At 52.1% G+C, this 27,725-nt stretch overlaps 2 protein-coding genes across 4 annotated transcripts; one reads left to right on the top strand and one right to left on the bottom strand.

The window, feature by feature from the left end:
- Positions 1-129: 129 nt before the first annotated feature.
- Positions 130-6,781, bottom strand: LOC116981288 (inositol 1,4,5-trisphosphate receptor interacting protein). The gene is made up of 2 exons (XM_033034194.1): positions 6,645-6,781; positions 130-2,046 (listed from the first exon to the last, which is right to left on the bottom strand). Exon 2 carries the CDS (start codon positions 2,032-2,034, stop codon positions 490-492), a length of 1,545 nt encoding a protein of 514 aa, XP_032890085.1. The 5' UTR covers positions 2,035-2,046; positions 6,645-6,781; the 3' UTR covers positions 130-489.
- A 4,403-nt stretch (positions 6,782-11,184) lies between these two features.
- LOC116981284 (gamma-glutamyl hydrolase-like) lies at positions 11,185-26,673 on the top strand. Of its 3 annotated transcripts, none has more exons than XM_033034183.1 (11): positions 11,185-11,394; positions 13,457-13,513; positions 14,479-14,510; positions 14,781-14,892; positions 17,031-17,081; positions 18,161-18,245; positions 19,785-19,923; positions 21,714-21,820; positions 22,450-22,543; positions 25,968-26,105; positions 26,363-26,673. In XM_033034183.1, the coding sequence occupies exons 1-11, from the start codon at positions 11,303-11,305 to the stop codon at positions 26,482-26,484; spliced, it is 1,029 nt and encodes a 342-aa protein (XP_032890074.1). In that variant the 5' UTR covers positions 11,185-11,302; the 3' UTR covers positions 26,485-26,673. The 3 variants fall into 3 exon arrangements, with proteins under 3 accessions (XP_032890074.1, XP_032890077.1, XP_032890076.1); XM_033034186.1 differs by having other exon boundaries at positions 11,185-11,398; XM_033034185.1 differs by lacking the exon at positions 11,185-11,394 and adding an exon at positions 11,682-11,943.
- Positions 26,674-27,725: the final 1,052 nt, after the last annotated feature.

Here is a 27,725-nt window from a genome sequence, read left to right as displayed (position 1 = left end):
ACAGACGATGAAGGCCTCTCCAACCAGTCTCACCTATGTGTTTGGCCCATATCCCCCCCACCTTTTGTCCATATCTGTTTGCACTAACCTTATTCATATTCACACTTATTTTGCACGGTGAGAATTGGATCAGATCAGTAGTGACATTTATTCTTATTGAATAATAAAATGTGCATTTAATACAAAATAGATTCTGTTTGAAAATCTGGATTGGCCACAGCTGCAGACCCCAGAAGGTGCTGGCCGGCCTGCACCCTGCATTGACCAGACTCCCCAAGGCCCATGGCCGAAGGGATTGGTCAGTGATGGGCAGTGGGCAATGATCCTTGGTCAGAGTGGACTGTCTGGTCCCAGGCCCCACAGGGAGGAGGCACAGGGATAGTGCTGAGGTAGAAGGCTGGCAACTCGAGAGGCTGAATGGCCTACTCCTGCTCCCAGTCCAGACTGCGAGTGGAGGCCCCAGCCTACCCGGGTGGCCTAGCTGGTGGCTCAGGGGACCTGGGGGTCGTGCGGGCCATACTCACGGACCAGGGCTGCCGCGTTCCTCCGCATCTCTGCCAGCGTGTGCAGGGCCCGGCGCAACAGCTGGCTGTGGGCCGCCAGCCCCGCCAGTAGGTTGGGAGGCTGGGCTGAACGCAGGCAGGTCGGGACGCCTAGCTCGGGCAGGGCCGGCCTGCTGCCCAGGATGAAGTGGTCGAGGCGGCCATCCTGCACGGCTCGCTGCAGGAAGGCCAGCAGGTCGTGGAGCCGGGCCCGCAAGCAGGAGCGGTGCCAGGCCTCTGGGGGCAGGCGGGCCAGCAGGTGCAGCAGGGCTGTCTTCAGGTGGTAGTGGCACAGGCCGCTCGGCCCGCTCAGCCGGCACTGCTTCTGGTGCAGGAAGGCGACGACCTGCAGGCAGGCCAGGTGGCATGGGCCAGAGGGTAACCGCTTGGCTGCCCAGGCCAGGAAACGCTTCTCGTAGACGGCAGAGCTGAGGGCCCAGGCTGTGTCCTGGTCAGGCCCGAGTAGGCCCCGGCCTGTATCCCACTCGGGCCTGGGTAGGCCTTGACCTGGGATCAGGTACATGTCGGAGCCATCGAACTGCACGACCGGGCAGAGGTGGAAGAGCACGGCCCTGCTTGGGCTGAATCGGATCCGAAGGGATCCCGGGCACTCCAGATCCTGGAAGCACAGCTCAAAGTCGTACTTGTGGGAGATGCGGGCCCAGGCCTTGGTCAGGGTGACCTGGAACCAGCGCATGACCGAGCTCCACGACAGGAAGGGTGCGGTGGGGGCCCACAACAGGTCGGGGCAGCAGACCAGCTCTTGCTGGCCGTGCACCAGACACAGCATGTCCCGGGCCTGCTGTGTGTCCCCGCACAGGCAGGCGCCGGGCCCCGGGCCTAGAACTCGGATAGTCCCATAAGCCCGGCACTCGGGCCTGTGGCTGTCCGGAGGCAGGAGGTCGGCCTGGAAGCGGTAAGGTTCAGGCGGGCTGAAGGGCACCAGCAGGTCACAAGCCAGCGGCCTGTCCAGCCTCCAGTTCTCGTACAGGCTGCCGACGCCAATGCTCTCCTCCAGCTCCATGTCGAGCTCCCGGTCACACACACTCCGCACGGCTTCCAGCAGGTCATCGGCAAAGCCCTCCACCAGCTCGCGGATCCTGGACACCTCGTCAGCCGGCAGCCTCACGCTGCGCTCGTAGAAGCAGGCCAGAGCCTGGGGGTCGGGCAGCGGGGCCGGGGGGGCCTGTGGGACGCTCCCCACTCCACCCGCCAGCCTCACAGCCCAGGGACAGGCCCACAGTACCAGCAGGAGCAACAGTAGGCCAGCCAGAGGCAGTGCGCTCCACCGCCTCCAGTCCCCCTTCTCCTCCTCCTGTTGATCCTTGCCAGAAGCCATCGCCGCCTCCGCTAGCTCCCGCTCCAACCGCCGCATCTGTGCCTGCAGCTGGGCTGCCCGCTCCTCCATCCGCCCCGGGCCAGGGCACTGCGGCGGGGGCTCGCTCAGCAGGGCACTCGCCAGCAGCCAGGCGGTGACCAGTCCAGCTGGCATGTCGGCCTAGACCTGCGGAGAGAGAAAGCAAGGTGAGGGTCGGCCCAGACACATGGGCTGCGGGATGGGGAAGGCAGAGGGAGACCCAGGCCCAGGCACGCCGGCCAAGGGACAAGCCTGGGTAGGAGAGGGCAAGGCCCGGCCCAGGGTCAGCAACGAGCTGAACACTTACTACCGGGGCAGCCAGAATGGACACAGGCCTAGATATGGGCCAAACAGGCTTTGGCTTAGAACAGTACAGCACAGAGGCAGGCCCTTCAGCCCACAATGTCCATGCCTGGCATGATGCCAAATTAAACTAATCCTCTCTGCCTGCACGTGATCCATATCTCTCCACTCCCTACATATCCATGTGCTTATCTAAAAGTCGTTTAAACGCCATTATCGCATCTAACTCCACACCACCATTGGTAGTGTGTTTCAGGTGTCCATATGTTAAAAACATCTAGTTTAAACTTTCTCCACATCACCTCAAAGCTAGGTCATTGAAATTTCCCACGTTGGGATAAAGGTTCTGGATCCTGTGCGTCTAATGATTTTACGCCTCCATCAGATCTCCCATCAACCACCAGGGGAAAATATTCCAATTTTCTCCAACATCTCCTTATAGCCAATACCATCTAATCCAGGCAATATTCTGGTGAAAGGTGTAGGAAGGATTTGCAAATGCTGGTTTACACCGAAAGTAGACACAAAAAGCTGGAGTAACTCAGCGGGTCAGGCAGCATCGCTGGAGAAAAGGAATGGGTGACGTTTCAGGTTGAGAACCTTCTTCAGACCCTGGGGTGAGTCTGAAGAAGGGTCTCACCCATTCCTTTTCTCCAGAGATGCTGTCTGCCCCCTGAGTTACTCCATCTCTTTGTGTCTAAACCTCTTCTGCACTCTTTCCAAATCCTGCACATCCTTCCTGTAATGGGGCAACCAGAACTATACGCAACAACTCCAAATGCGACCAAACCAAAGTGCGATTAAAACGGCAACATGACTTACTAACTCCTAAATTCAATGCCCCAACTGATGATGGCAAACCTACCACATGCCTTCTTTACCACTACATCTACTTGTGTTGCCACTTTCAAGGAGCTATGTGATTGGGCCGCAAGATCCTGCTGAACATCAATGCTGTTAAGAGTCTTGCTATTAATTGTATACTTACAATTCACTCACCCCACTTACAAATCACTCACCCCTCTTACAATTCACTTACAAATTCAACCTCCCAAAGTGCAACACCTCAAACTTGGGGCAGGCACAGAGCAGGTAGATCAAGACACTAGTCAAATGATAGCCATACAGGATGAGATGCAGGGCCAATCACCAGACATGGGGTAACACGATCTCCCCTCTAAAGAGGTGGTGGTATGAAGAGGTTGTTAGCATCCCTATTGGAACGTGTAACACAGCCAAGTTTGCTGAGTGTGACGTGCTGAGTGACAATACGATGGTAGGCAGGGTGCAGAGTGATTTCACATGGTTGTACGTGTGCCAAGTGAATGGATAAGGAAATAGCTAATGGAGCGTAATATAGGAAAACATGCTAATTTATTTTCGTAGAAAAGTGAAGTACATGATACAATACAATACAATTTATTTGTTGTCATTTGAACCTCATTGAGGTTCAAACAAAATTTGGTTTCTGCAGTCATACACACAAGAAAAAGAACCAAGACACAACACAATTTACACAAACATCCATCACAGTGAATCTCCTCCTCACTGTGATGGAAGGCAAAGTCTTATCTCTCCCCTGCACTCCTCATTCTCCTCCCGATGTCAGAGTCAAAGCCCCCGGCGGGCGATGGTAAATGGAATTTTAAATGGAATGAGATACGAGTTGATAAGAAAGTGGGGAGAATTTTTAAAATAGGACAACTCCAGTGTAATGGTCAGTGTGGATTTGTTGGGCTGAAGGGCCTGTTTCCATGCTGTATCTCTTCATGACCCCTACCCTCTCCACCTTACCCCACAGAAATGTTAGAGCAGGCGGATATGGATCATGTGCAAGCAGAAGAGATTAGTTGAATTTGGCATATAAATATGGTTCTTGATTCCCTTACTCCAGGTAAGAGACTCTGTGCATTCACCCTATGTATTCCTCTCATGATTTTATAGGCCTATAAGTTCACACCTCATCCTCCTGCACCAAGGAATAATCTGCAGTTCCTTCTTACACAGATCATGTTTCAGGTCGGGACCCTTTTTCAGTCTGAAGAAGGATCCCAACCCGAAACATCACCTATTCATGTTTCCAGAGATGGTGCCTGACCCGCCGAGTTACCCCAATACTTTGTAGACATTTAAAAGACATTTGGACTGTTACATGGATAGATTTAGATATTTTGAAAATTGTAAATATTACTCTGCTGTTCAAGAAGTGAGTGAAGCAAAATAGTGGAACCTATAGGCCGGTTAGCCTGACCTCAGTGGTTGCTAAGATTTTGGAGTCCATTATAAAGGATGAGGTTTCTGAGTATTTATGAGCACCCTGTAAAATAAGCCAAAGTCAGCAGGGCTTTATGAAAGGGAGATCTTGGCTGATGAACCTGTTGCAATTCTTTGAGAAACCAAATTGCAGGATAGACAAAGGAGACTCAGTGGATGTGGTTTACCTGGATTTTCAGAAGGCCTTTGATAAGGTGCCACACACAAGGCTGGTAAAGAAGATCAGAGCTCATGGTATCAGAGGGAAGATACTAGCATGGATTGCAAGTTGGCTGATGGCAGAAGGCAAAGCAGCAATAAAGGGGGCTTTTTCTGGTTTGCTGCCAGTGACTAGCGGTGTTCCTCAGGGTTCGGTACAGGTGCTGCCACTCTTCAGGTTGTATATTAATGATTTAGATGAGATAATTAAAAGATTAGTGGCCAAGTTTACAGATGAAGCGAAGTTAGGTGGAGGGGCAGGTCGTTTAGAGAAAGTAAGGACTCTGCAGAAGGACTTGGACAGGTTTGGAGAGTGGGCTGAGAAGTGGCAGATGGAATATAGTGTAGCAAAGTGTGGAGTTGTGCATTTTGGTAGTAGGAATAAAGGTGTACACTATTTCCTAAATGGGGAGAGAAATCAGAAATTGGAGATGCAAAGGGACTTGGGAGTGTTAGTGCAGGATTCCCAAAAAGTTAATTTGCAAGTTGAATCGATGGTATGGAAAGAGAAAGCAATGCTAGCATTGATTAGTACGGGTGTCAGAGATTATGGGGAGAAGGCAGGAGAATGGGGTTAGGAGGGAGTGATAGATCATCCATGATTGAATGGCGGAGTAGACTTGATGGGTCGAATGGCCTAATTCTACTATCACTTATGATTTTATGATCTTATGATACTAGAATACTAGAATACAAAAACAGGGATGTAATGCTAAGGCTTTATAAGGCACTGGTCAGACGGCATGTGGAGTATTGTGAGCCGTTTTGGGCCCCATATCTGAGGAAGGATGTGCTGGCATTGGAGAAGGTCCAGGGAAGATTTACGAGAATGACCCGAGGAATGACTGGGTTAAAATATGATGAGCGTTTGAAGACACTGGGCCTGTACTCCAGTTTAGGACTGGAGTTTAGAAGGGGCTCATTGAATCTTACTGAATTGCTAAAGACCTAGATTGAGTGAATGTGGATTGGATGTTTCCACTAGTGGGAGACTCTAGGATGAGAGGCCATAGCCTCAGAATAAAATAACATACCTTTAGCAAGATGAGAAGGAATTTATTTTTGTCAGAGGCTGGTGAATGTGTGGAATTCATTGACACAGAAGGCTGTGGAGGCCAAGTCAATGGAATGGTGATGCAGATTAGAGGCTGCAGGCAGATAAGAGTTGGTCTCAGCCCAGACATTGTGGCCTGTTCCTGTACTGGACTGTTCTATGTATAAGAAGGAACTTCAGATTACAGCTGGTTTACACCGAAGCCAGACAGACACAAAATGTTAGAGTTACTCTGCGGGACAGGCAGCATCTTTGGAAAGAAGGAAGGGGTGATGTTTCGGATCTTAAAAGAAGTTGCCTCGATCCGAAACGTCGCCCATTCCCTCTCTGCAGGGATGCTGCCTGTTCCGCTGAATTACTCCAGCGTTTTGTATCTATCATCTGTACAGTTTGTTCCGTGTCCTTCCAGACCCCACCGCCTGTTCGCCCATGACGAGAGATAACAGAGAGGTGGGTGGTCACAGTTAACGGGTCTGTTCAATGTGCGGCTTCCTCATTCTAAAAACAGTTTACTCTCAGCAAACGCAGAGGGTGAAAACAATAGACCCTAAATCCAGGGGGGTTTTGAACTGCAGAGTTTTAAACTTTCACGTTGACAGACCCACGGCGTGCGGAAACATTCAGTTACACGCACACACTTGGTGATCCTCTACCCCGACCCACAGACGGTCGCCTACCCGGCCCTCTATCCCCTCTCGCCGGGTCTCCACCTCCTCTCCCACCGCCTTCTTCACTCTCTCCCTCTTGCCCGCAGCCGCCCCGTGGATCCGACCTGACCCCCCCCCCCCCCCCCCCCCCCCCCCCCCCCCCCACCACACAACGCAGGGAGACCGCGGCGGGACCTTCTCTCGCCTGTCGTGGGCTGCAGGAGGAGGCGGCCGGGCCGGACCGGAGGGTCGGTCACTCACTCACTCACCTCGGTCACCGGGTGGGGGCTGGCGGGTTCCCGCGTCCGTTGGTGGGGGGGCAGGCGCCGCCCCGAGCCGCTCCGGGGACTGAGTGATGCCGCCAGTTCCTTCCTTCCGTCCGTCCTCCCTCCCCCCCTCTCTCTCTCTCTCTCTCTCTCTCTCGCTCTCTCTCTCTGTCTCTCTCTCTCCCCCTCAGTTCTTTTCTCTTACTCATTTCCTGGCACTCCATATAAGACGAAAAGTCGCTCCGGCCAGCGCTCCTTAAAGGCACAGGGCCGATAGCCCAGCGGCAGTCAGGAGTGCATCACATCTTCCCCACAGAGAGCGAATCCCTGGCGCTCTCTTCAGAGCACCGCGCCTTCCTCGGGGCGAACAGAGCTGTAACACTCGAGTCACAGAGTAATACAGCAGGAAAACATAGAAACATAGAAAATAGGTGCAGGAGTAGTCCATTCGGCCCTTCGAGCCTGCACCGCCATTCAATATGATCATGGCTGATCATCCAACTCAGTATCCCATCCCTGCCTTCTCTCCATACCCCCTGATCCCTTTAGCTACAAGGGCCACATCTAACTCCCTCTTAAATATAGCCAATGAACTGGCCTCAACTACCTTCTGTGGCAGAGAATTCCACAGGTTCACCACTCTCTGTGTAAAAAACGATTTTCTCATCTCGGTCCTAAAAGACTTCCCTCTTATCCTTAAACTGTGACTCCTAGTTCTGGACTTCCCCAACATCGGGAATAATCTTCCTGCATCTAGCCTGTCCAACCCCTTAATAATTTTGTAAGTTTCTATAAGATCCCCTCTCAATCTTCTAAATTCTAGCGAGTACAAGCCGAGTCTATCCAGTCTTTCTTCATATGAAAGTCCTGCCATCCCAGGAATCAGTCTGGTGAACCTTCTCTGTACTCCCTCTATGGCAAGAATGTCTTTCCTCAGAAAACAGTCCCTTCGGCCCACCTAGTCCATGCCGACCGAGTTGCCATTCTGGGCTAGTCCCATTTTCCTACTCTTGGTCCACATCTCTCTAAACCCTTTCTATCCATATCTGTCCAAATGTATTTTTTAAAGTTATAGAAGATAGAAACAAAATGCCGGAGTAACAGCGGGACAGGCAGCCTTTCTGGAAAGAAGGAATGGGTGATGTTTCGGGTCACGACCCTTCTTCGGTCTCCCTTAGAGATTTCAGTTTCTTCCTCGAGAATCTGAAAAGGGGTCTTGACCCGGAACGTCACCCATTCATTCTCTCCAGACATGCTGCCTGTCCCGCTGAGTTACTCCAGCATCTTTTTCTCTATCTTCGATGCAAACCAGCATCTGCAGTTCCTTCCTACACATTTTGAAAGCCACAATTATATCCGTCTATAGCGTCTTCTGGCAGCTCATCCCAGATACCACCACCCTCTGATTAAAAGGTTGCATCTGAGGGGGTGGAGGTTTAATAGGTATGTGAACGACAAATTTTACACACAGGGAGGCCATTCGGTGGGTTTATGGAACGAGCTGCTGGAGGAGGTAGTTGAGTACGGAGTTTGTCCGTTCTCCTCGTGATCTGCCTGGATTTTCTCCGAGATTTTCGGTTTCCTCCCCCACTCCAAAGATGTACAGGTTTGTAGGTTAATTGGCTTGATTAATGTAAAAAATGACATATCCACCCTGGGAAAATGATTTGGATTGTCTAAATCTGAATGTTCATGCTTTATTTTATGCCTTATTTTAGTTCCCTGGTTTACTAATGTCACGTGTACAGAGAAACAGTGAGAAGCTTGCTCTGCATATATCCAATCAGACCATATTGTACATGAGTCCAATAGATCCACTTCTGGAACAGCACGCCGAGAGTGCCACCAAACACACCGCCCGCGACCACCACAGGTCATTGCTAGTTCTCCTACAGCAGCCGCCCCTTCACTCCCTTGTGCCGTGGTCACCGTGCCCCGCTTCCCGAACCGATCACGGAACCTTAGCGCACTTTCCTATGAGAGTGAGCGCGAAGTGAGTTCATAGATCATTGTGGACCGAGGTGAGGATGATGAACTACGTTGGTGAACTACATTGGTGGACTACATTGGTGAACTCGAACATTCACACAGAGCAACGGGGGGTGGGGGGTTCTGGACAAAGATTCTAGAGGAGCTTCTGGAGCACAGATGTCACAGGGACTGGTTTAGTTTAGTTTAGTCTAGTTTAGTTTACTTTAGTTTACTCTCATGTGTACCTACAGTGAAAAACTTTATGTTGCATGCTATCCACTCAGCGGAAAGACTATACATGATTACAGATAGATAAAAGTGCTGGAGAAACTCAGCGGGTGCAGCAGCATCTATGGAGCGAAGGAAATAGGCAACATTTCGGGCCGAAACCCTTCTTCAGACTGATGTAGGGTGGGGGGGGGGGGGGGGGGGGGGGGGGGGGGGGGGGGGGGGGGGGTGGGGGGGGTGGGGGGGGGGGAGAAGAAAGGGAAAAGGAAGAGGAGGAGCCCGAGGGCTGAGGGGAGGAGACAGCAAAGGCTACCGGAAATGGGTGTATTCAATGTTTATGCCACTAGGGTGCAGACTGCCCAAGCGGAATATGAGGTGCTTTCCCCCCAATTTTCGGTGGTGCTCACTCTGGCCATGGAGGAGGCCCAGGACAGGGAGGTCGGATTCGGAATGGGAGGGGGGAGTTGAAGTGCTGAGCCACCGGGAGATCAGGTTGGTTAATGCGGACCGAGCAGAGCGGAGCGGCGACGTGACCCCACCACTCACCACATCTTCCCATCTCCCCCCCCCCCCCCCACCCCCCTGCTTTCCGCAAAGACCGCTCCCTCCGCAACTCCTTGGTCAATTCTTCCCTTCCCTTCCGCACCACCCCCTCCCCGGGCACTTTCCCCTGCAACCGCAAGCGGTGTACACCTGTCGCTTTACCTCCCCCCTCAACTCCATTCAAGGACCCAAGCAGTCGTTCCAGGTGCGACAGAGGTTCACATGCAGCTCCTCCAACCTCGTCTATTGCATCTGCTGCTCTATATACAAAGGATACGAAGGATACAAAGGACATTTATTATCACATACACCAAATGGTGTAGTGAAATCTGACTTGCCCATTTGATGTAGATGTCAGCTGATCTACATTGGTGAGACCAAGCGTAGGCTTGGCGATCATCGCTCAGTCGGCATTAACCAACCTGATCTCCCGGTGGCTCAGCACTTCAACTCCCCCCTCCCATTCCGAATCCGACCTCTCTGTCCTGGGCCTCCTCCATGGCCAGATACCACCAAACAGTTGGAAGGTGGTGAATCTGTGGAATTATTTGCCGCAGAAGGCTGTGGAGGCCAAGTCGGGGGATGTTTTTGTAAGGCAGAGATAGGTAGATTTTTGATTGGTTCAGTTTAAGAGGTTATGAGAAGGCAGGAGAATTGGGTTCGGAGGGAGAGATAGATCAGCCATGATTGAATGGCGGAGTAGACTTGATCCTATCACATGACCTTATGACCTAATGACCGAGACCCACACCAGCATGTTCTGGGACATACCAGCAGAGTTTGATAGTTAGTCCAGCAGGGACAGAGATCTATTCCAGCAGGGACAGAGATCCATTCCAGCAGGGGCTGAGATCCGCACCAGCAAAGCGTATGGATCCTTGGTGTGTTGCTTCTGGCTGTCACCGGCGCGCTGCTGTTTCTCGGTCCGGCATGCACTGAATCACACAGCTGTGTAAATTCCAGCGTAAAACGACTGATGTCGCCTGTGGGTGACTCACAAGCGCCAGCCTCACTGAAAGTAGTTGTCCGATGACTGACGTCTGAAATGCTCCTGGGAATTGCCGGCGATCTTGTCACGTTTCCTTCTTGATCCGAGTAAATCTGTGAATTTCCACAATGACATCACGGTGTCTCGACTGCTGCGGGCACTGAACTCTTACCTGGGCCACTCTTCCCCTCGCATCTCAAACACTCAAACGCAATCTTACAAATGTATTGGCGTTGGAAATTACTCATAGTCATAAAGTCTTACAGCGTGGAAACACGCTCTTCGGCCCAACTTACATGTCACATTTACACTAGTCCCACCTACCCGCGTTTGGCCCATATCCTTCTAAAGCTATGGTATCCGTGTACCCGTCCAAATGTATTTTAAAGGTTGTGATAGTACCTGCCTCTATATTCTCCCCTCTCCCATCACATTTCACGCTACTTCTCTCTTTATCTCACAGGGTTTTACATCCCTGGCATTTGCTAATCACCTCCTCACCCGTAGCCACCTATCACTTGCCAGACTTTGTCCCGCCCCCACCTCACTTTTCCAACATTCTACCCTCTCATACGATGTCTGAAAAAAGGTCCCAACTCGAAACATCATGTATCAGTGTTCTCCAGAGATGCTGCCTGACCTGCTGGGTTACTCCAGCACGTTGTGTCTTTTTATTTGTAAACCACCACCTGCAGTTCCTTACATCTCCCACTTCCAAACGCCTCGAGTCCGGGAGTTGAGACGTGACGATTGGAAGATTGTAAATGTCAGTAAATGTAACAACAAAAGGAGGAGGGACAGAAACAAGTAAACCGGTAGAACACCTTTGTGAGGGATCCCCGCAGCTACCAGGCGCATGGGCGAACAATAAAGAAGAACAATCTGAAGGAGGGTCTCGACCCGAAACGTCACATATTCCTTTTCTCCTGAGATGCTGTCAGGCCCCCTGAGTTACTCCAACTATTTGTGTCTATCTTGGGCGAACGCTGAACTGGTCAGGTGCTCGCCGTGGAGTTTGGAATTGTAGGTCAGATCTTATCTCCAACACCCGTGTCCCCCATTACCCTTGTAATCCCCCCCCCCCCCCATCCCCCACCCCCACCACCCCACGTCCTCTCCCACCCATATCCCTCCCTCCGGCTTTGTATTTCACACCTCCTCTTCTCTCTTTATCTGACACCCCTTTTGTTTCCTTTTGACATCTAGCCTTTTTTCTCACTTCCCCCACCCATTTGCCAATCACCCCCCCCCCCCCACCCCCACCCACCCCCCCTCCTCTCTCACCTTTCGCTAGGCTCGAGCATGATGTTATGATTTTCTGTAAAGATTTTTAAAAAGCGGAACTATTTTTGAAATGTCGACAGTTTCAGGAAGTGGGAGCAGTGTGTTATTTCCAGAAACGTGAGCGGCTGCGCCAGGCGATGACTTGTCGACTGTTTCACGCTGACGCGACCAGAAAGAATGGACTCAGCTCGTCGTTCTCCGCCTATCCAGAAATACCGCTGACTAATTGTTTTGAAAGCGCCCTGATTTATTGTCCCCGGAATCTCCCGACGTACTTTAGTCATCCAGGTGAAACTCACCCCCTCCCACCTCCTCCCCCCTCCCGGATCTACTAGGATAGTCACACCATAGGTAAACAAGCTCTTCGGCTCAACTCGTCCATGCCGGCCAAGATGTCCCACCTAAGCTTGCCCCGTTTGTCTGCGGTTAGGCCCATAACACTCTAAACCTTCCCTGTCCATGTACCTGTCCAATATCTTTGGAATGTTGTTATAGTACCTGCCTTAACCACATCCTCCGCCAGCTCGTTCCATATACCCACTATCCACGTTGTGAAAAAGTTGCCCCTCAGCTTCATATTAAATCTTTTCCAGCCTTTCCACATAAATCTATGTCCTCTGGTCCTTGATTCCCCTACTCTGTGTAAAAGACCTTAACTACTGCCATCACGATTTGTTACACCTCTATAAGACCACCCCTCGTCCTCCTGCGCTTCAATCAACAGTCCCAGCCTGCCCAACTTGTCCCCGAGTCCTTGCAACAGCATTGTGAATCTTTTTCTGTGCTCTGTTTTTACACTCAGTAATAATGTGCTGGCTCATCACGTTCGCCAACTCAATGATAGTGTGTTAGTGTTATGATCTGGACATCAGTGTTTGAGAGGCAGCTGGGCCTGGTTATAATGGGGAAATGCTGGGAAAACTGCTGGGGAAACTTGTTCACCAACTGCCCGGAAAATAAATGTATCTGCTGACTTGTTGAACACTTAGGGCGCTTCCAGAAGAGGGAGCGAGGGTTTTCACCGGGTGCTACTGTTTCATGGAAACATAGCAAATAGGTGCAGGAGGAAGCCATTCGGCCCTTCGAGCCAGCGCCGCCATTCATTGTGATCATGGCTGATCGTCCCCTATCAATAACCCGTGCCTGCCTTCTCCCCATATCTCTTGATTCCACTAGCCCCTAGAGCTCTATCTAACTCTCTCTTAAATCCATCCAGTGATTTGGCCTCCACTGCCTTCCCACACTCCAACGACATATAGATGTCCCTAAAGTGTAGGATAGAACTACCCACAGTCATACAGCGTGAAGCCAGCCCCTTCACCGACCACCATGCCCCATCTACACGTCCCACCAGGTTGCGTTTGGCCCCTATCCTTCTAAATCTATGGTATCCGTGTACCTGTCCAAATGTTTTTTTTAATGTTGTGATAGTACCTGCCTCTACTTCTGCCTCTGTCAGCTCGTCCCATATGCCCATACACGGAATGTGTAAAGAAATTGCCGTTAACCCCATCTGCTCCCTCATGAGATCAGTTTTCAAAGATCCTGCACACGAGCGATGGGCCAAACGGCCTCACTTGAAATTCGTGAACTTTTAGTTGGGCAACTTTCAATAGTTTGTAGTTGTTCGTGTGGATTTGAACCAATCACAATATTTTGCAAGCAGGTTTCTCTCTCAGCCCGCCCTGTCACTCTGAAACCGGCGAGAGTTCACAGGCCGGGGTTTCACAATATGTTGCGTGTGTCACTGGGAGGGCCGTGGCTTCTGGAGATATTTAAGCAGCCCCTTTCCTGTACCTAGACTATTCCGGACGGGGACATCCCAGAGACTGATCGCAGCCATGAACGGACACTGCAGGTGAGAGGCTGCAGGGAGGGAGGGCGACCCAGGGCACTGAGAGAGGAGGCGGGGTGGAGGGGGCACTGTCCGGGAGGGGGGGGGGGGGGGGGGGGGGCTAGGGGGGCTACACAGCGGGTGAAACGGCCTCGGGAATTCCTGGAAGATGGGAGTGTTTGGGGAGCAGCTGGATCTGACGGAGATACAGATCGGTTATTTCCCATATCGGTGCCCAGTGCAGCGGGAATGTGTAGGCGAGGGAGAGGATCAGGTGTACGGAGAAGGTCCGGGGATGGGGAGGGAGTCGGGGCTGTGGAAGGAACTGCAGTGGGTCGAGGGTGGATGGGAGCGGGGAGGGGACGGGGGGCTGGTAGAGGATGAGAGTGGGGCTGGGGAGAGGATGAGAGGTGGGGAGAGACTTGGGGGTGGGAAGAGGGTCGGGTGGTGGGTGAGAGAATTGGTGATCGGTGGACACAGGTGAGGGGGGTGAATGGGCAAATGGATGGAGTAAGTGACAAAAGGTGGAAAGGAGACAAAAGGGCGTCAGGTAAGGATCGAAGAGGTGGAATGAAATGTGAAGCTGGAGGGAGGATTGTGGGTGAAGGGGATGGGGAGAGGAAGAGGGGGATGAATGGGGAAATGAGGGGATGAGGATATGGAGGAGAGGAAAGTGACAGGGGGGGGGGGTGGTGGGGTTGGGGGAGGGGGGTGTATGGTAAAGAGAGGGGCGGAGGGTTTAATTGAAATAAGATCACGCCAGGATGAACGCCAGTGCAGTCGCTGACGATGGGCGGAACGGCCTCCTTTCTGTCGTGACAGCACTGGCCGGACCTCTGGTGTGGTCGGGTGCTGGCGGAGAGTGTCCGCTGGCCACGCCGTCCAAGGCTCCCCGACTACAGCGGGAATCGGAGCCCCGTAACCCCGCGTCCGCCCGGCGCCGCAGATCCTTCCCAACCTCACCCTCCGCTCTTCAATCTCCTTCACAGAGCTACGACCCTCAACGAGCGACCCATAATAGGTGAGTGATGTTGATTCCTTCGCTGCGCTGCGTTTGTGCGCGGAACCCGATTGCTCCCGGCGTGGGCCAGTGATCGCCAAACTCCCCATCATACTCCCCATCCTACCTCATTGCGGACTTTGCTCTTTTCTTTTCCCTGCGCTTTCTCTGTAACTGTAACACTGTAACACTATATCCTTCACTCTGGTATGTTTCTCTTTGCATTACCTGTTATATTCATGTGTGACCCGAGTCGGTCCGCGGCCCTCACCCCCCTGCCTCTCCCACCAGGTATCCTGGCACAGCACACGGACGACGACCTGGCCCAGGAGGCCCGCACCTACGTGGCCAGCACCTACGTGAAGTACCTTGAGTCAGCCGGCTGCAGGGTGGCGGTCATCAGGTGAGCCCGAGGTGGCCTTGGATCTGACCGAGGTGATGGGTGCGGGTAAGACGTCGAAGGACATGAACGGAGGAGATGGGAACGTCGCGTCAAATGACATTTGTTTTTAGGGGGATTATGAATGGTGGTTGTAGGAGTGGGGGAGTAAGTGGGGGCGAGGGTAGGGGGGGGATGGGGAGGGGGAGGGGAAATGGGGGGAGATGAAGGCGAGGGGTGAGGGGTGGAGGCTTGGAGTGAGGTAAGGGCCGGGGAGAGGAGGGTGGAAGGTGAGAGGAGAGGAGAGGAGGGGTGAGGGCCAGAGAGGAGGGGTGAGGAGGGTTGAGGGGAGAGCAAAAGGATTTGATTATAGGAGCAGGGAGGTTCTACTGCAGTTGTACATGGTCTTGGTGAGACCACACCTGGAGTATTGCGTACAGTTTTGGTCTCCTAATCTGAGGAAATACATTCTTGGCATAGAGGGAGTACAGAGAAGGTTCACCAGACTGATTCCTGGGATGTCAGGACTTTCATATGAAGAAAGACTGGATAGACTCGGTTTGTACTCGCTAGAATTTAGAACATTGAGGGGGGATCTTATAGAAACTTACAAAATTCTTAAGGGGTTGGACAGGCTAGATGCAGGAAGATTGTTTCCGATGTTGGGGAAGTCCAGAACAAGGGGTCACAGTTTAAGGATAAGGGGGAAATCTTTTAGGACCGAGATGAGGAAAACATTTTTCACACAATCTCTGGAATTCTCTGCCACAGAAGGTAGTTGAGGCCAGTTCGTTGGCTATATTTAAGAGGGAATTAGATGTGGCCCCTGTGGCTAAAGGGACCAGGGGGTATGGAGAGAAGGTAGGTACGGAATATTGAGTTGGATGATCAGCCATGATCATATTGAATGGCGGTGCAGGCTCGAAGGGCCGAATGGCCTACTCCTGCACCTATTTTCTATGTTTCTAGGTTTCTAGGAGAGGAGGAGCGAGCGGAGTGGAGGGGTGACGACTGAGGGAAGGCGAGGAGCTTTGATGAGGCTGTGTTTGGGGCATTGTGTTGAGTTTTAGTCACCCTGTTGCTGGAAAAATGTTATCAAGCTGGAAAGAGTGCAGAGAAGATTCGCATGGATGTTGCCACAGGAGTCGAGGGACTGATCTACAGGAAGCGGTTGGGCTGGTTAGGTCGCTATTCCTTGTATAAAATTGTAAGGGACAATAGATGGGGTGAATGTATCCCCCTTTCTAGGGTTCTATAAAAAAGTTGCCCTCCAGGTTCCTATTTAATCGTTTAATCTTAATTTTACTCTCAACCGATGCCCTCTAGTTCTTGACCCCCCCCCCCCTCCTCCCCCCCTCCCCGCAGGATAGGGAAATCAAATAGGGAAATTAAATAAGAACCTGCAGTGCAACTTTTTCACTCAGAGGGTGTTGGGTATATAGAACGAGCTGCCAGAGGACGTAGACGAGGCAGATGCAAAAACAACATTTAAATGATATTTGGACAGGTACAAGGATTGAAAAGCTGTAGAAGGATGTGGGCCAAACGAAAGGCCTGTTTCCGTGCTGCATTAATCGATATATTTTTTTAAAAATCAGTGAAAAGCGCTTCGCGATGTTTTTTACTTTCGTTTAGAAATATAGCGTGGAAATAGGCCCACCAAGCCCGCGGCGACCAACGATCTCCCGTTCACCGGTGCTCGTTATTCCCACTTTCATATCGTACACACTAGGCCTAGGGTCAAGTCAATTACTGAAGTCAATAAACCTGCAAACCTGCATGTCTTTGGAGTTTGGGAGAAACCCCACGTGGTCGCACGGGGGACGTTACAAACTCTGCACAGACCGCACCCGTAGACAGGATTGAACCCGGGTCTCTGGCGCCACGAGACAGCGACTCTACCGCTGCGCCACTGTCTGGCAGAATCCAGAACGATCGGGAACATGAGGGATTGCAGATGGAGACTGCGTTTAGGATTGATATTGGGATGGCGGGTTGTGGCCTTGGTTGGGCGAGTTGAATGGGTAGTTGGGGTGGGGAATGACTTGAGAATTGGGATAAGAAGGGGATGTAGGCTGAATTAGGAATTGGGTTAGGTTGGGCGAGTGCGGGTTGCGACGATAGATTTTGATTTGGTGACTAAAAGCCATTGTTCTCTGCAGATTGTACCTCGGCGAGTCTGAATATGAGAAGCTATTTAACTCGATAAACGGGTAGGTGTTTGATCATCAGATTTTTTTTCCTCTCGTTTTATTTTCCCCGCTCGGGGAACACATGCTCCCCCTCTCTCATCCCGAGTGGAGCCGGTTGTCTCTGCGTCCCTCGCTGCCTACTTCCACTCGAGTACCGGACTCTTCGTTGCCAGTCTCGCGTCTGACTGCAACCGGCACAGTTAAGGCACACAGCGCCTCACGCTGTCCGGTTGGAGGAACTGAGAAAGCTTCTTGCGCCGAACAGATCTGCCTTTGTCAATAGTCAAATGTGTTTTATTGTCGTTTGTCCCGAAACTGAACAATGCAATTATTACTTGCAGCAATACTACAGATATGTACTCTGTGAAACCCCTATTAAACAACAATGTGTACATACACACACAGACACACACGTACACACACACACTGTCACAGACACAGACACACGCACGCACACACACACACAGTTACATACAGACAGACAGGCACACCCACACACACACTCACTGTCACATACACAGACAGACAGACAGACAGACACACACACACACTTGCCCAGCTCATTTCCTTCTGCTCCGGACACCCATTTCCCAGATTGGACTCCCCCTTTCCCCTTCGATGTCCTTCTCCTTCCCCTTCCATCCACCCGCCTTTACATTTCACTCCTCACCTGTATCCATCTATCACTCGATGGGCTTTGTCCCACCCAGCCTCTCTTTTCCAGTTTTCTACCCCCCCCCCCCCCCCCCCCCCCGACTACTCCATCAGTCTAAAGAAGGCCCCCAATCCCAAACGTCGTAAATCCATTCTCTCCACAGCTGCTGCCTGGCCCACTGAGTTTCTCCAGCACTGTGTGTTCTGTTATGTGGGACAGGTTTCCCCCGTTGGCCAGCCCCGACAGAGGAACCGCTTCCACCACCTGGTTCTCGGTCAGGGGCCGGTCACATCCGGCAAGTACCCCTCGATGCAGTGCTGTTGCTGCCGCGTTCATTGTGCTCAGGCAATGGAGCCGTGCGCCGCGCCGTCGCTGCCGCGATAGTCCGATATATCCCCGTGTCTGTGCGCCGTGACATTGACCGACCGTCACCTCTCTCCCCCAGCATCCTGCTCCCCGGCGGAGCCGTGGACCTCCAGACCTCGGAGTTCGCCCGGGTGGCCGGAATCATCTACAGGCTGGCGATCCAGGTCAGTTACAGCTTGCCATGTGTGTGTCAAGAGTGTTTTATCGTCATATGTCCCACAACAGAATATGTGAATATGTAAACATTGTACATAACGGGGGAAGAGAAAAAAAAATTTGACAATGTTTTTGACAATGTAGCTGAGACTGTTGAAGAGGGGGGGGGGGGAGGGGGGGACTGACCGTGAGGTTACCCCCGGGGTGTCCAGTGTCGGTTCGGTGACCGACAGCAGCTGGCTGACTCTGACCGCTGTCCTTCATTCACGCTCCCGAGCTAAGGGCAGTCGGGACACTGACTGTTATTTACTGGAAATTGTGAAGCTATGTTTTTTTATTAATTTATACAACACGGATACAGGCCCTTCGGCCAGCTCGTCCATGCCGACCGACACCCATTTAAACTAGACCCACTCACCCACGTTTGTCCCCATATCTAACCATCTCCAGAGCCAGCACATCCTTCCTTAGATATGGGTCCAAAAACTGCTCACAACACTCCAAAATGCGGTCTGATCAGTGCCCTCAGCATTACATCCCTGTTTTTTTTGTATTCTAGTCCTCTGGAAATAAATGCCAACATTGCATTCGCCTTCCTTACTACCGATTGGAATTTCAAAATTAACTTTTGTGAATCCTGCACTAGCACTCCTAAGTCCCTTTGCACCTCATATTTCCGAATCCTTTCCCCTTTTAGTAAATAGTCTCCGCCTTCATTCCTACTACCAAAATGCCTGACTCCACACTTCGCTACACTGTATTCCATCTGCCACTTCTGCACACTCTCCCAACCTGTCCAAGTCTCTCTGCAGAGTCCGTTTCCTCAACACTACCTGTCCCTCCGCCGACTTTGGTATCACACAAACCGGGCCACAAATTCATAATTTCCTTTATCGAAATACTTAGACTTTACTTTAGGGATACGGCGCGGAAACAGGCCCTTCGGCCCACCGAGTCCGTGTCGAACCACCGAGTCCGTGTCGACCAGCGATCTCAATACTCTACACTATCCTAAACACTAGGGACAAATTACAAGCCAATTAATCTACAAACCTGTATGTCTTTGGAATGTGGGAGGAAACCGGAGCACCCGGGGAAAACCCACGCGGTCACGGGAAGAACGTACAAACTCCATATACAGACTGCACAAGTAGTCAGGAAAGAACCTGGGTCTCTGGCGCTGCCTGGGTCTAAGACAACCTTAGAACCTGGGTCTAAGGCAACATCTCTACTGCAGCGCCACTGTGTCATAGAGAGACAACGTGAAGAGTAGCAGTCCTAGCACCGCTGGTTATTGGGCTGGACTCCTTCCCCCACGCAATCTGCCTGAAGAAGGGTCCCGACGCGAAACACCATCCGTCCATTCTCTCCAGATGCTGCCTGACCCGCTGAGTTCCTACAGCGCTCTGCCTTTCTGCTGCTGATGTTAATGCTGTAACTGGCCGGGAGACTGCGCCCTGCCCCGGTGCGGGATCACACCGCGTGACCCCGGGCCCGGGTTTCGTGCAATGTTGACCCCTCCTTTCTTTCTTTCTTTCTCTCCACAGGCCGGTGACCGGGACGACTATTTCCCGGTGTGGGGCACGTGTATGGGCCACCAGCTGCTGACGGCGCTCACCTCCGGTCAAAACTTGCTCCGCCTCACGGATAGCGGCAACGTGGCGCTGCCGCTCCACTTCACCCCAGGTACGGGGCGGGGTGGGACTGTATGGGGTGTGGGGTACGGAATGGGTGGGTCGGTGGACGGGGGGAGAGGAGGCGTGGGGCACGGACTGCCCGGGGGAGAGGGGGGTCGAGGCGAGGGAGAGAGGCCGTGGGGTACAGAGCGGACACGGGAGAGGCGTGGATGAAGCGGGTTGGGGGGGGGGGGGGGGGGGGGGGTCGTGTCCGGAGAGGGGTGAGACGAGTTGCAATCCACGAGGTGCACTGTTCGGGCCGGCAGCGAATCAGGAACGGACCATTCAGCCCCTCCAGTTATTCCTGGTTAGACCGATTCTCCAACGAACCAGCCTCCTGCCCGATTCCCAGAAACTCCGGCTCCCTCCCCCGGCACCTGTTAACCTCAGACGTGAATGAACAGAGTGGCTGAAGATAGACAAAGTTGTTGTAGAAACTCAGCGGGTGCGACAGCATCCATGGAGCGAAGGAAATAGGCAACGTTTCTGGCCGAAACCCTTCTTCAGACTGATGCAGGGTGGGGGAGAGAAGAAAGGAAGAGGAGGAGGCTGAGCTAGGAAGGGGAGGAGACAGCAAGAGCTACCCGAAATTGGAGGTCAAGAAGTTCAGGCCAAAGATCTTATAGCGGAGCTCTGCTCTAAGATCTTTGGTTCAGGCCACAGGGTCGCAGACTGCCCAAGCGGAATATGAGGTGCTGCTCCCCCAATTTCCGGTGGTGCTCACTCTGGCAATGGAGGAGGCACGGGACAGAAAGGTCGGATTCGGAATGGGAGGGGGATTTGAAGTGCTGAGCCACAGGGTGATCTTGGCTGAAGATCCCACACCGTCTGGGCAAACTCACTCTGACCTCAGTGCCAGGTGCCCAGGGCTCCTTCACCAAAGACACGAGCATTTAACATAGTATTGTCTCCCTCGGAATCATAGAACAAAGGACAGTCCTGCACAAGATTAGGCCGTTCGGCCCACAATGTCCGTGCTAAACAGGATGGCAAGACAAATTGTTATCTCCCTGCACCGGATCCATTTCCCTCTATTCCCTGCACATCATGCACCAATCTACAAGACTCCCAAACACGACTATCGTATGTGCCTCCACCACCATCCGTCGCAGTACGTTCCAGGCCCTCCACCACCCTCTGTTATAAAAAGTTGCCCTGCAAATCTCCTTTAAAGTTGCAATCAAGCTTTGATTTCGGTTTGGATTTATTTGGTTTATGTTACGTCGAAGGTTAATGGGAGAAGGCAGGATAATGGGGTTGTGAGGGAAAAATACATCAGCCATGATTGAATGGCGGAGTAGACTCATTAGACCAACTCCTCCCTCCCGCTTCACACACTGACTCCGGACACTGACCCCAACCCTGACCCTCGACACTGACCACAACACTGTTCCTCGACACTGATCCTCGACCCCCACACTGACCCCCGACCGTGACCCCGATACTGACCCCGACACTGACCGACCCCTACATCTACCCCTCTCCTGACACCGACTCTGACCCCGCCACCGACTGTAACCCCGACACGACCCCGACCCGAACCCGACACTGACCCTGACCCGTACACTGATCCTGACCCCGACACTGACCCCTACCCCGATTGTGAACCCGACACTGACCCCGACACTGATCCCTGACACCGACATTGACCCCGACACTGACCTCTGACCCAGACACTGACCCCCGACTGTGACCCTGACACCGACACCGAACCTGACCCCGACACTGACCCCTGACCCAGACACTGACCCCCAACCCTGACTCCGCCACCGACACTGACCCCGACCCGTACCTTTTCAGAAACAAAAAGCTGCCGAATGTTCCGTGACTTCCCCCCGGAGCTGATGAGAGTTTTAGCGGAAAACCCCCTGACCGGTCACTTCCACAAGTACAGCCTCACCCTGGAGGTAAGATGGGGCGGCGAGCAGCGGAGTGGTGGGAGAGGGTTCTGTGTTGGGGGCGGTGTGTGGGTCAAGTGAATGGCACATTGTAGGCAGGTGTGGTGATGGGGGGGGGGGGGGGGGGGGGAGTGGGGGGGTAGTGGTATGGAGGGGCGGTGGGAGGGGACTGGGTAGGAGGGAACTGGATGGGAGGGGACTGGGTGGGAGGATGAGGGTGGGAGAGGGTGATGTGGGGGGGGGAGAGGGTGGGTAGCAGGGGGTACAATGGGTGGTGGTTTGGGGGCAGATCCAGTGGGGAGGTGCTATGGAGGGGACTGGGTGGGAGGATGAGGGTGGGAGAGGGTGATGTGGGGGGGCGTTGGGTGGCAGGGGGTACAGTGGGTGGTAGTTTGGGGGCAGGTGTGGTGGGGGGATGGTATGGAGGGGCAGTTGGTGGGGACTGGGTGGGAGGGGACTGGGTGGGAGAGGGTGGGTGGGGGGTTGGTGGGGAGGCGGTACAGTGGGTGGTGGTTTGGGGGCAGGTGCGGTGGGGGGATGGGGTTAGGGTGGAAGAGGGAAGTGTGCAGGGGACGGTGGTTCGGGGGATGGGAATCAGGGCTCCGTCCCCCAGTGACTGATCGCGACCTTGGCTTTAGGCCTTTGAGGCGAACGAGAAGCTGCACTCCTTCTACAGACTCATCTCCACCAACACCGACCCACAAGGAATCACCTTCGTCTCCACCATGGAAGGTAGGGAGAGTCTGGGGGTGATCACGGGCTGGGGGTCTGACACCACAGGGCAATCCGGACATTAGATACATGCGGTTCTGAATAATGTACATGCTTGTGTACTGCAAGGCTCGGTGCTGGGACCGCAGCTAATTACAATATACATCAATGATTTAGATGAAGAGTTTCAAAGTAACATTCGCAAATTCGCAGATGACACAAAGCTGCGTGGCAGTGTGATCTGTGAGGAGGATGCTATGAGAATGCAGGATGACTTGGACAGGTTGGGGGAGTGGGCAGATGCATGGCAGGTGCAATTTAATGTGGATAAATATGAGGTTATCCACCTTGGTAGCAAAAACAGGAAGGCAGATTACTATCTAAATGTTTTGACATTGGGAAAAGGAGAAGTATAACGGAATCTGGAGGTCCTTGTTCATCAATCAATGAAAGTCAGCATGCATGTACAGCAAGCAGTGAAGAAAGCGAATGGCATGTTGGCCTTTATAACAAGGGGAGTTGAGTATAGGAACAAAGCGGTCCTTCTGCAGTTGTATAGGGCCCTAGTGAGACCACACCTGGAGTATTGTGTGGAGTTTTGATGCCCTAATTTGAGGAAGGACATTCTTGCTATTGTGGGAGTGCAGCGTAGGTTTACAAGGTTAATTCCCGGGATGACGGGACTGCCATATGCTGAGAGAATGGAGCAGCTGGGCTTGTACACTCTGGAGTTTAGAAGGATAAGAATGGATCTTATTGAAACATATAAGATTATTAAGGGTTTGGACACGCTAGAGACAGGAAACATATTCCCGATGTTGGGGGAGTCCAGAACCATGGGCCACAGTTTAAGAATAAGGGTAAGCCATTTAGAACAGAGACGAGGAAACACTTTTTCTCACAGAGAGTGGTGAGTCTGAGGAATTCTCTGCCTCAGAGGGTGGTGGAGGCTGGTTCCCTGGATGCTTTCAAGAGAGAGCTAGATAGGGCTCTTAAAGATATCGGAGTCAGGGGATATGGTAAGAAGGCAGGAATGGGGTACTGATTGGGGATGTTCAGCCATGATCACTTTGAATGGCGGTGCTGGCTTGAAGGGCCGAATGGCCTACTCCTGCACCTATTGTCTGTTGTCTATTGTTTATTGTGTGGGCGTCCCGACATCTGGGCCGGAGAGCCACTCATACCCTAACACACACACATTCTCACACACCCTGACAAACACACACTCACAGTTGCACGCACCCTGACTCACACACGCACCCTGACCGACACGCACATCCTCACACAGGGACATGCCCTGACACACACACACACACACACACACACACACACACACACACACACACACACACACACACACACACACACACATACCATCACACACACACACACCCTCACACACACACACACACACACACACACACACACACACACACACACACACACACACACACACACATACCATCACACACACACACACCCTCACACACACACACACACACACACACACACACACACACACACATACCATCACACACACACACACCCTCACACAAAGATGTGCCCTGACAAACACACCTTGACACACACATCCTGACACACACGTACACGCACTTTTACACTGATCACTGAAGAAGGGTCTCGACCCGAAACGTACCCATTCCTTCCCTCCAAAGATCCTGTCTCGCTGAGTTACTCCAGTATTTTGCGTCAACACACTTTCACACACATACCTTCACACACCCACACATACACCCACACATACACACACAATCTGCCCCACATGCCCTGACACACACACACCTTACTCACACTGTTGTGATCAAAAATAATCACCGGATTCAGGCAAGAGAGTTTGTACAATAAAGTATTTTATTACACTACCTAATAAGGCACATGGTCTCATGTATCCACGTAGACTCTCGCAAACCCCAAGTACACAGCAAATGGCACCGCTGGGTAGTGACCAGTTGGCGATCACCTGGCACCATTTGCGACACGGTCTGAAGCCGGGGTTCTCTCCTGCCCTGGAAGGGCTCCCGACACGGTCCTTTATGGCGTTTCTCACCCATGCAGACCTTGCCATACCCCCTCTCATGGGCCAATCATTAACCCGTCAAACAAGCATTGCCACACTCAACCTGTTGTGCACACTGTTTCTGCACTACTTGCTGTTGGGACCATAAGTGGTCCGCCAAACAATGACAGCTCAGCAAGCCCAGGCATAATCAGGCATTCACAGAATTGTTTGGGGTAATCAGAATGGAATGCTGTTCTGCCAATCTAGCTGATTACTCTATTTTTGCTACTATGAACCTTTGACCCTTACAATGCACACACCCACATATACCGTGACACACACCCTCACACACACACTCACACACACACACACACACACACACACACACACAGGCATATGCACACACCCACACATACTGTGACACACACACACCCTCACACACACACTTACACACTGACACTCACACACACACACACTATCACACACACACACAGGGGCTCCCGACACGGTCCTTTATGGCGTTTCTCACCCATGCAGATCGTGCCATACCCCCTCTCATGGGCCAATCATTAACCCGTTCAAACAAGCATTGCCACACTCAACCTGTTGTGCATACTGTTGGGACCATAGGTGGTCCGCCAAACAATGACAGCTCAGCAAGCCCAGGCATAATCAGGCATTCACAGAATTGTTTGGGGTAATCAGAATGGAATGCTGTTCTGCCAATCTAGCTGATTACTCTATTTTTGCTACTATGAACCTTTGACCCTTACAATGCACACACCCACACATACCGTGACACACACCCTCACACACACACTCACACACACACACACACACACACACACACACACACACACACACACACACACACACACACACACACACACACACACACGCATATGCACACACCCACACATACTGTGACACACACACACCCTCACACACACACTTACACACTGACACTCACACACACACACACTATCACACACACACACAGGCATATGCACACCCCCCCACGCAGACATACCTTGCACACACACATCCTGACTCATGCATACCTTGCATACCTTGCATACCTTACACACACACACCGTCACAAACACACACACACACACACACACACACACACACTGACACTCACACCCTGACACACCTACACACTCTCACCCTATCCACAGTCACAGACTCACACACACACCCTGACACACATACAAATACACACTTATACACACTTAAACCATACACATAGGCACCGGCACACACACACACACACACACACACACACACACACACACACACACACACACACACACACACACACACACACACACACACACACACACACACACACACTCGCCCTGCCCACGTCACTGACATTGTCTCCGGCTGTTTTATACTGAGCTACATTGGTTCCTCCTGCAGCTCTCCAGTATCCGATTTACGGCACCCAGTGGCATCCGGAAGCGAACCGCTTTTTCTGGAAGGAAAGCTTGGATGCTCCACACTGTCCCTTGGGAGTCAGGATGTCCTACCTATTGGCTGACTTCTTCGTAAATGAAGGTACGTCTGTGGAAACTCCCATGGCCGTAAAGTGCTGCAGAGATGGGGGGAGAAACGACCTCATCTCTCTCCCCTTCCCCCCCCCCTCCCCCCCTCGGTAAGCTCCTCTCCCATCCCAGTCCTACAATCCCTTTTTTTCATTCATCCCCAGGTGGTCACCGAGGCTGCGACAACTCGGGGAAGGCCTCCGCCACGTGTCTGGCTAGTAATTACATTTAAATATTTTAAACTGTATTTATTTTTTTCTTTCTCAACAGCCAGGAGGAATCTTCACCGGTTTGCCAGTAAAGAGGAAGAAGAGTCGGCATTGATCGATCAGCACACGCCGCGCTTCCTCGGAGACCGGAGCTCGTACCGTAGCGTCTACCTCTTTGACTGATCCGCGGTGGGACTGGCCGGAGGTTTCTCAGTCTGCTGACTACCGGGAAGAGGGGAGACCTGCGTCCCGTCCCCGAATATCTTCCAAACACTGCCTCCTCCATGTGTTGGCGGTGACTGAGAGGAGTCAGCTTTCCAGCACCATGTACAATTCCCCCCCCCACCCTCATTCCCCTCACTCCTTTCCACTCGTCACTTTAAATTCATGTTTCATGTATTTTGTGTTTTATGACTGTTGGCAGATCAATTTCTCTCCTGGGATAAATAAAGTTCCATTGTATTTTATCGTATCGTATCGTATCGTATCATAGCCTCTGTGAAATGACCCGTGTCCTCTCCCTGCCCCGAGGTCAAATCATTGACCCGAAGCATCGAGTGTTGACGGGATCCACCACAGTCACAACCCACTCATCCTGCCAGAAGTTGCCGTGCCCTGTGCGAGAAGGTGGCTTGTCTCGGGCTCAGAGTCACAGTGGCACAGTGGTCAAGCTGTTGCCTCACAGCGTCAGAGATCCAGGTTTGATCCTGATGACGGGTGCTCTCTGTATGGAGCTTGAACCGTCTCCCTGTGGCCGCGGGTGCACCGGTTTCCTCCTACACTCCAAAGATGTACAGTAGCAATGTTACAAAATTTGTAATTGTAAATTATTCCCAGTGTGTGTTCATAAAAATATATTGTTGTCAAACGTGTTTATTAGTCATATTTACTGGTAATGGAACAATTAAATTCTTGCTGCAGCTTTAGAGGCACATCAACATAACAAGATAGATATCATGGATAACAATCAATAATACAATCAATTAATAATCAATAATGTTTGGTAGCCATAATAGCGCAAAACTGAAGTCCGTACAGCAGCCATGGTGATTGTCCATTGAAGATCAAAGCAGAGCCCCTTGTAGATCTCTTCGATGGTGGGGAGGTCAATACCTGTGATGATCTGGGCAGTGTCCACCTCTCTCTGTAATCTTCATTGCTGGGCATTTGAGGTACAGAGCCATCCAGTCTGTGATGCTTCCAGTCGGTGTCTCTTCACCGTACACATGTGGAAGGTTGATGGAGTATTTGGGAACAAACCAAATTTCATCAATCCTCTAAGAAAGCAGAAGCATTGACGAGCTTTCTTTCTGATTGCATCACTGTGCTGGGCTCAGCACAGATCTTCAGAGATATGCTCTCGCAGAAACTGGACACTGTTGGCTCTCTCCACCGCCAACCCATCGATGAAGATAGGTTCATGG

This window comes from Amblyraja radiata, chromosome 15 (assembly GCF_010909765.2).
Source record: "Amblyraja radiata isolate CabotCenter1 chromosome 15, sAmbRad1.1.pri, whole genome shotgun sequence".
Classification (NCBI taxonomy): Eukaryota; Metazoa; Chordata; class Chondrichthyes; order Rajiformes; family Rajidae; genus Amblyraja; species Amblyraja radiata.
Note: the sequence above shows the minus strand (reverse complement) of the source record. Positions and strands in the feature narration are given on the sequence as shown.

Excerpts from the sequence above, each read along its gene's own strand:
- LOC116981288 (XM_033034194.1), bottom strand. The coding sequence starts at position 2,034 with ATGCCAGCTGGACTGGTCACCGCCTGGCTGCTGGCGAGTGCCCTGCTG.
- LOC116981284 (XM_033034183.1), top strand. The coding sequence starts at position 11,303 with ATGCTGTCAGGCCCCCTGAGTTACTCCAACTATTTGTGTCTATCTTGG. Across the intron at positions 21,821-22,449 it reads AGTACAGCCTCACCCTGGAG|GCCTTTGAGGCGAACGAGAA; the intron begins GTAAGATGGGGC and ends CCTTGGCTTTAG. Across the intron at positions 22,544-25,967 it reads CTTCGTCTCCACCATGGAAG|CTCTCCAGTATCCGATTTAC; the intron begins GTAGGGAGAGTC and ends TTCCTCCTGCAG.